This window comes from Caenorhabditis remanei, chromosome I (genome assembly GCF_010183535.1).
Source record: "Caenorhabditis remanei strain PX506 chromosome I, whole genome shotgun sequence".
Taxonomy (NCBI): Eukaryota; Metazoa; Nematoda; class Chromadorea; order Rhabditida; family Rhabditidae; genus Caenorhabditis; species Caenorhabditis remanei.
The window spans coordinates 6758262-6767798 of record NC_071328.1 but is presented as its reverse complement, the minus strand read 5'-3'; the positions used below and the strand labels follow the sequence as shown (position 1 = coordinate 6767798).

The window sequence follows — 9537 nt, the reverse complement described above, 5'->3', positions numbered from 1 at the left end:
TTTTGAATTATCCTGAAACATAAATTGAATAATTTCTGTCGCTAATCAAAAAAAATACGGAGAAAAGTAAAATAAGAATTCTATCGAAATCTATACGGAGAATGAAATAGAACAAAAGAATTACAGAGTTTTCACTTCTTCATATTTCACACACTCCTTCGTCGCTTGTTGTTTTTTCTCACTTCTTCTTATTCAAATTTTCTCACAACCTTAAGGGGAATGAGGCGAAATTTTTAAATTATGAGAGGACTTTTCAGAGAATTTCGATAACGATTATGAGCTTTTTAAAAGATTTGAGGCAACTGGTAAATAAAAATGCATTGAACGCCGTTAAAGCCAAATTTAATAGTTGGAAAATTTTCACCTTTTCTTCTGAATTCTTTGGTTTCCGTTCCTTGAAAACATGAATCACGTGGAACTTTTCCGAAAGACTAAATTTCAAAAAAAAAATCTTGGAAATCTCAAACAGCCGTATTAGTTCCAGTCCATTTGAGTTGTGCTGTCATTCATTTTTCTGTTCTTTGTAAGTTTTTTTTCGGATTTCAAGGATCCAGGAGGATTGATGTACTCCGTTAGGATTCTCTAGACTTCTGAAATATCCGAAAAAGGGAATCCTTCATCCCTCGAACAAAAGATATGTCTTCTCCTTGTTGTTGATCGTTAACGTATGTTTTTCAATTTGATTTACTTTCTTTCAGAAGAGAAAAAGAAGACGTCAAGTGGGAGGAAGATCTTCCCACCACCACGTAGATTCAATTTCCCGTTGGCAAGTGAGAAGAAGAAGAAGAGAAGGAATCGAGTAGAAGACGTAAGGGAAGAGGAGAACTGTTGAGCATAATGTAACGTAAACACATATTCTGATTCTCTAGTTCATTGCTTTGATTCTCTCGTATAAATAGTAATAAATGTCCCAGAAGACCTAAGTATCAATAACAACTGGTAGACAATGGAAAAACAGAAAAAAAGATGACGTTTGATCTCGAGAAGTACGGATTGACTTGGATCTCAATGGAGTTCGAACACTCCAGAATCTTGACGATTCTGGTCATTTCGAGATCCGAACGTGTTCCACACTCGATTCAGTTTTCAGACTAATTGTGGAACTTATCTGGAGACAGACAAGTTAGGAAATCAGCTGTCATCTGATATGGAATACAATTAATTGAATATACCGAGAAATACCACTCTCCAGAGAAATACAATATTGTTTTTTCGAAAGAAAAAAGAGAAAATCTAGAAAATTCGAGACGAGTTCAGCTGGTTATGTTCAACTTAAAAAACTTTCAGATGTCGATTCAGAGTGAAATGAGAATATGAGTAAGTGATTAAATGGGAAAAAGAGAAGAAAAAGAATGGAAAACAATGACTCAATTTCTATAATTTCCGTTTCTCGAAAAAATAGAAAAAGAACGGAAATTGGAAATAAAAGGCTCCGAAAAGTGATAAATGTCTCATACATTTTTCATTCTCAGTCCATGATTTTGAATTCCAATTTTCTGAAAATGAGATCGAAAAATCTGCAAAAGATGGTAAATCATCCAGGAAAAACAATTAAAATTGAGAGAGAAAAAGAGATTGAAAAACTGGGAGTGAAAATGAGGAGAGCTGTCAAGAAGGAAGAGCTTATTCTCCAAAAGTAGGCGGAGCTTCTCGTGGCGGTGCTCTTGGAGACCACGCCCATTTCTAGTGCAATGACGTAATGGAAAGGAGAGAAATGCTGGAAGAAAAATGGAAAATGAAGAGAGTGAAGTAGAAGGAATAATGAAGAAAAAAGTAATCAACGTATAGTGGATTGGAAGTGGGGAAGCGAAGAAAAAGGCAATCTTAAAGTATATTGACTGGAAAATCAGAATATGAATGAAAGAGAGTTGAATGGATTATCAACATTCCAGAACTTGCTATTAGCTTAATAAAAAAGTTCGAAAAGAAAATGAAGAATCTGGAGGAAGGGAAGACACTCGAGGAGCGGATTACTGTACTGGGGAAAAATCCATTTCAACTTCTAACTATGACGTTTGAGAATCAAATCTAGTGTCAAGTGAAGAAGACACATCTGCTTCGGAAGAGCTGTACTATACATAGGTAACATGGTTTTGATTGAAGGACAACCACTTTTGAATTTATATGTTAATTTTTGACACAAGCGTTCTAAAATGTCAATTGTAAAATAGATACCTTCCAGAGCTGTAATGAGTTAAAGTGAATATCTATATGGGGATCCAAACTGCTAAGCGATAATTCTTAAAGCCGTTCGTCTGAGTTATGTGGTAAGAAGCATTGCTCTCTGTTCTAAAGTTCAACTCTCAGAAATCTCAACCCCAGTTTCTACTTGTTTTTGACTGCTATAACATCTTCCACTCAGCATTTCCCTCAGATCTCTGAGAAGAGTTAGTCTGGAAAGTTGAATGTTTTAGACAGATATTCATTCTTGTTTGCCAGTCCTTGAATTTGTGAAGACATGTTTTTTTGGATTCCATAGGTCAAAATTCAGATCCTGGCAAAAGTATTCTCAAGAAAAGATGGAACAATTAGCTAATTCCTTCGGTAGGGGTGGGGTACATACAGGAACTACGATTAAATCAAATGTGAACTTGGATGAAACAGAAAACTTTTACTGATTGTGTTGATTACTAGTTGCTATTTCAACTTTAACAGTTCCATTAGCTACCGTACACAAAAAAATCGTGCAACATGAATGCTGAAATGAGAAGCATCAAGACAAACTAGAACTTTCAGTCAACACCCACTCTCTTCAGAACTCTTTTTCTGAGAACACAACAAATTTGAATTCTGAATACAAATCAAAGTTCCCACCTACAAAAATCTGAACTATTCCATGAAAACACGGAAAAAAACGATGGGTAGCTGTAGAAAAATAAAAACAGAATGAGAAAATGAAGCAATTTACTAAGAATACTTAAGCCAGTGGACTTTTTTCATTGAAAACTAGGAAGAAAGAGGAAAAGAATCACGTGGAAATGACTCGAATTGCAGAAGAAAAAAGGGTCAGATTCTTTAAAAACTATCTCTTGTTTTCATCTAATGATTCAAAACATGAAAATGAGGTGAAAGAATGTAATTGTTTACATCCCATCGACTCTTTCCTTTGTCATCAACACTCGAGATTCGGATAATAGTGAAATTGTAATTTTTGACCTACAAAAAAGAGATTTTTGGTGGAATTGTGGCTAATTGGCTTTGGATCATCTTGACCTTCTCATCGCATGAAATAACTGGATTTGCTCCTGATTTTTGTACCAAAAGGACACAACGAGATTATTCTTGACAGGCGTCATCTCAGTTACATTCTGCAGAATCCAGAACTTTCTGCTCTTTTCGTATGGAATCTCAGATATAATAATGAGCTCAATTTGAAATTTCGCCTACGTAAATGTCGAGCACAAAGTTTGGAAAACGATTGAGAAGTGTGAGAACTTCATGTGATCTTACGGAAAGAAAAATTGAACAGTGAGCAAATCCAAAGTCTTGAAAATTTCAGTCTCGATCGGACTAGTATGTTGTTTTCAGATACGACATATCGCAAATTGAACGAACTTTTAAGCCGAAACCACATCAAAGCAGGGAGTACATATCCTCCTTGTCTCTAGTCCCCTAGTTCACTTTCAAAGGTGAATGCGATGACGAGCGTGCATTTTTACGTGAGGATGTTCTCAGACTTGGCATTCCTCTACCGTAACCCTACTATGGAATTTCAATTTTCGAACCAATCCTGTATTTCACAATACTGCATCAGGAAACCCTATAAAAATTCTTCATATTTCGAAATGCGAAATATGTTTTTCATCCTTGAGACTACTGTACACAAAACCCAAATTTCCTTTTTCTTCCACATCTGGAACAAAAACAAACCAATGTAAATTGATGTCTTGTTCTTCTTCTTTTCCTCTTTTACAACAATTCAAATCTATACGTCATGCAGTACGAGGTGCCTCTTCTTCTTCTTCTAAATATGTGCCTTCTCCATCTCCTTCAACACCAGGAGAAGCATCCTTTCGTCTTGAGAAAACCCATTGAAATGCTCATTTCGTGTCACCAAAAAGACATCATCCACCCCGCCTAATTGTACCCCTTTTCTCTCCTCATTTTGACACACGTACAAGAACGAAACGGGCAGGAAAACGAGAAACCGATAGCTCTTACATGTTTCAAAAAATGACACTACAATCTGGAAATGGATCTGCGTGTTTTGATGTGGAGAGGGGGAAGAAGAGGCATTTGGAAAAAAATGAATGGAATCATTCAGATACTGGTGGGATCTAGAACATACAGTAGATTCTGATAGGAGGTTCATTTCTTTCTTCAGGTCTAGTTGAGGTCTATCCTTATTTCCAACTTTCAGATGTTCCCAGAATGAAAACTTCCTCTGCGTCCCTATTAATCATCTTCCACCCACTAATAGAATCATGTGGGTTAAAGTGAAGTTCCGGTAATAGTAATCCATCGGGAATGAGATATGATATCATTCTATCAAAATATCATGGGAAACGGGAAGGATAATAACTCAACGAGTTGGTTCAATATTAACAGATAAATCATAATAAAAGTAGATGGAATAGGTAAATGTCACGTAGACATACGACTGAAAATAGGAAAAAGAGAAGAAAAAAGTATGGAATGAGTTGAGGGGGAGAGACTGAAAGAACGTTTTCAGAGTAATTAGAGAAGTCAAGTTCCCAAGTCTAATTGTGGAACTCCAAAAAGGAAAGAAAGTTTCTGGAAAAAGGTCACCTGCCTAATTAAAGAATTATTAAGACAGTATGGACGATTCTAGTTTAAAAACTTTGCATTGAAAGACCAAATATGGGACTCTGGATTAAAGAAGGGGAGAACTGATATCTCAAGTAGTGCGTTCCTACTAATCGAGATATGTTTCCAAAAATAAAATGAACTGAAGTATAATTTTAATCAAGATACCACGACTTTCTGTCGATCGTAAATTTATTGTTCTTTACGATTTTTACGAATATGGCAAATTTACAGAATTAGATGGCTATGAGTCTAGTTAGTAGTATCCCAGAAACGTTGTAACTAGTCTGTTTGAGAAGTTTCGAACTCTACACAATTCCCAACACATTGACAGAAACAATTATAATTTCTAAGATTTAAACCAAAATTTGACTCTCGAATCAAAGTGACCATGCCCTTGAACTGAAGGTTCGATTGAACGATGGACTAACTCATTTGTCATCTCAAAAACGACTCTTCCAATCTTAAATTGGATCAATCGTGTTCCTCCAGTTGAATGTGAGAACCTCGTGTTTTTTGATTTCCGTTGTCTCATCCATTCAAGCGAAAAAGAAGAAAAAGATACTCTCCTTCATCCCAAAAACCGATCAACAAAAGACGTCGTAGTCGAACAACCTAATCCAATTCTTGCCTCTTTTCTCAGGAAATCACAGTGTACAACAGAGAAAAAAGGAAAAGAATAAAAAATTTCATCAAGTATTTATGCTTCAGAAGTCCCGCAGTGAAATCATTGAAACCAACTTGCATTTGCATAATAATTTTTTTCGGCGGGAACGTTTTCTACAAAATAAATATTCAAAATACATCGACGGGATTACGGTAGTTGTCGAGGGGACACATGACAAAATAATTATATGCTCCCATCATCATCATCATCTTTCTCTTTTTTTCGTATCCGAAGCCGTTTGAGGGAAAAATCAGAAGCAAAAATGGGATGTGAAACGGGAAACTGGCAATTAAAGCATCTCCGGTTCCTTCTTACAGACATGATAATTTATTCAGTGTCAACGTGGAATTTCCTTGAATTTCTCTGATCACGAAACCATTTGAAATGGAGGAAAAACGGAGTAGGCGAAGGGGGAACCAGTAAATATTCAATGATATTTTTTCATGTTTTAATCTCTTATCTTTCATCAGAAATGTGTTTCGGAAAAGATATTTTCGGTTGAACCACTTTCAGAAAAAGCGGAAATAAAAACCCGATTGAATTTTGTTGAAAATTTTTAACCCGGGATTGAAGCATTTCCTGTCCTGTCTAGACTCTGAACTCGAGAAAAATATTCTAAGTAACTTTCAGAAGTTATGAGTTAATTCAACAAATTTCGAATTTCTCAAAAGCTACACTCGGTTTTCAGACTGTATCTGGTTTGTTGACTTTGCCATACTCAATGAACCATTTCAAAATTTGCAAGGAACGGAAGTGTGTCATGGAACTAGTTGACCTTTTTAAAAAATTGTCATGGAAAGAGAGAGATCATGGATTACAAAGATCTGCGTTGTCGTGGAATGAATGTGAGAGAATTGAAACATTTTGGAAGGGAAATATGTCTGGTTAGCAAATAAAAATTATAGGAAAAAAAAATAAAGAGCGAAACTAAACATGTAGGAGATGTAGGGGATGGACACCTATCCATCATCGGACTTTTTGTCAAACTAAATTAATTGGCATGAAAAAATTGTATTAGCTTACTGTAACGATACCAGTGGTCAAGGAGTCCTTCCGCAATTCTGATATCGATTCCCCGGAACTTTCAGTTCTGAACCACTTGTAAGCATTGGGATCAACTCGAGATTTGCGACCACATCATGTACAAAACATCCCGATATTTGGAATGGACTGTAATCTATTATTACTAGTTTCTACCGAAAATACTTTTTCAGGATGTGAAATTAACTTTATTCGTATCGTCTCAAATCCAAAATCTTCCAGGAAATAACTGCCAATTCAGTAAATAATCAAAGTTCACCACAAGCCAATCCATTTTCTTTATTACTTCTCTATAGAAGTCGGGAACAATTCTCAATATAAAAGAAAAGAGGAAATTTCTTCTCCACAGAAGCTATATCCAATTTTCGAGAGTATATCATGCTTCACCGCGTTCAGGTCGTTTCCCTACCAAATAAAAAACTCTTGGATTGGGTAATCTGAGAGGAAAGATTTGGTGGGATACTCTGATGACATCACGAAGAATTCAGAAGACGTCGTTGGAGAATTGGGGAGATGAGGTTAGGAAGAAGAAGGGAATTGGGGGCAGAATAGGCAGACGAAGATGGGAAATTGGACATCTGAATGCTGAAATTCCAGTTTTATTAAAATATTCATACTTTTTCCTAGTTTCAACCTTTTCTATCGATCTCACATTCCAGGTCTCAAAACTCCAATTTCGCGATTATCTTTATGAATAGACACAATTCTTGAATTATTAGAAATCAGAAGTGTCCTGATCGATTAATTGAAAAATAAGCACTTTATTGGGTTATAATCCTCTTGAAACAACTTGATTTTTATCATCTGGAACTCTTCTCTTCTCCACAAAACCTAAAATAAACGCACATTGAATTATCACATTTATTTGTCAATTGATTGGTCAAAAAGGAGAAAAACGGGGAAATTGAAGAAAAAAAAGATAAGAAAATCGGAAACATTGCATATAGCATTAGTTGTCAACTATACATAAAACCAACAAAAATGTTTTCTTTTTCCTTTTTGTTTGACCATTATGTTACTACTGTACAGGAGGGGAAGAGGGTACCAATATTCATGACTAACCATTCCATTTTTAGTTTTTAGAGAGCAGGAAAAGAGGAATCGACAGGCTACTATAGTCCGTTTTTATCTCATCTTTGGCTATTCCTTACTGTTTTCTCACTTTATTGTTTTCTTCCTTATTTTTGAAAATTTTTTCTATTTTGCAATCAGTTGCTCATGGACATTTAGCAATTAATTTCATCATTCTTATTCTGACTCTGATTCAGTTTCCTCAAACCAGCGTTCCTTCTTTCTGAAAATGAGTCAAAGTCACACAAAAACTCCAAAAACATCTTCAACGTCCAAAAAAGCAGAAGCCCAACTCCTAACTTTATGAAATGAATATATGGGATGCCCGTCCTCATATTTCTTTTCTTTTTCCCAAATTCCTTCAAAGTTTGCACACAGAACAACCAAATTTCTCTTCTTTTTATTTTTCAGATCTCCAGAAGAATGGTAGTACGAGAAATCTCAACCGTTTTCATTCTTTTCGCAGTTTTTAGTGTATTATCTGCAGATAGTTCTTGTAAAGGAACATGTACACATGTATGTGAAGCCAAAAGGTGAAACTATCTTTAATCAGAATCATTTTAAGGATGGATACCCTCTTCCATGTGGAGTCTGGCTGAAAAATGAAACAAAATCAGCTTCATTGGGTACTTATGCGGTGAGTTGAATCATTGCAATTATTTAGAGAAATTAGAATACAAAACAGTAAAAAAATCAAAATCGGATATTTTCTTACCACTTATTCAATTGATTCTACAGTATCCAAAAAGTTATCCAGAAACAGGAGATCTGGGCAAAGCCTTAAAGTTCTCATGAAAACATATTTTAACTCTTCAACTTTCTCTCAAAATCCCTGAATTTCAGTTGAACAGCGGAGTGGCCAAGCTACATTGTTCATTCTCGTCCCTACCAGAACCAGTTCAAATTCAATGGATGTTTCGTCCATCTGATAGTGCAACTGCTCAATGGAGAGAATTCCCTTGTGCCAAAAAAGAAGAACATAAGAATTGCCAGTGAGTTTCCAATCTTTTTGGCGTCAAGAGATTAGAAAATCATTGGGAGTGAAAGTTAGAAAAAAGAAGTTTGGTTTTTAGTTCTTGTTTGAGAATCAAAACTATTCGGAAGATCTCTTAAGAGCGGAAGGAAATAAACAAGACATTACTGATCATATTTTCCACAATAAATTATATAACCACATGTGAAAGGTGTTTCAACATCAAGGAGTCTGCAAGTATAAGAGAGTACAGAAGGATACTGTAAGAGCTTTCAGAATTTGATTATAAACGAACTCATTTTCATAGAACTAATATGATTTTGATTAATACAATTTATCAGCACTAATCGGATTCTCAATATAGTTTCTTTTATTTTCAGAAAAGAAGAAATCATCGTTGAATCGCATTGTGAAGTTCGAATGAATTCTCTTAAAATGAGTGGAACGTATAAATGTGCAGCAACAATTCCAAATCAACACGAACAAAGATATCGGGCATTCAGTTCTGAATTTGCAATCAACGTCGTTGGTATTGAACCTCTTCGAGTCATTTCAAGCAGATTACCACTAAATAAGAATGGAGAAATTAATCTAGAAGTAAGTGAAAACTTTAAATTACCGGAATTCATATTATCATTTCCCAGGTGTGTGCGAACCCTCGTCCAGAAGTTTTTTGGCACACTGTTGATGGGATAATCTCACCGGAAAAGTCATCAAAGAGATTCGCAGTTACATCTCTCACACCAAGAACCTCTCTAAAAGTACAAAGTGAACCATTATCTCCAGTTCCATATTGCTATCGAACTAGTCTCCTGATCCATAAAGTTCAAGAAAACGATGAATTCCACATGTCGATACGTGGAGAACTGAACATTGTTCATGAAAAAATAACTGTCAAAGTGAAGGTGAGACTTAAAATAACACTGGTAGAATAGCTAATAAAAAATTTCAGAGCTCCAACATCATTTCCGGACACTATCTCCTAATTCTTATTTCTTCATTGTTCTTCATCTTCTAG

The 9537-nt window shown here is 35.5% G+C and overlaps 1 protein-coding gene across 1 annotated transcript; it reads left to right on the top strand.

The window, feature by feature from the left end:
• Window positions 1–7969: 7969 nt before the first annotated feature.
• Window positions 7970–9537, top strand: GCK72_001280 (uncharacterized protein; the record flags this gene model as incomplete). The annotated part of the gene is made up of 6 exons (XM_003111098.2): window positions 7970–8062; window positions 8112–8183; window positions 8390–8538; window positions 8900–9116; window positions 9164–9424; window positions 9472–9537. 6 exons carry the CDS (start codon window positions 7970–7972, stop codon window positions 9535–9537), a joined length of 858 nt encoding a protein of 285 aa, XP_003111146.2.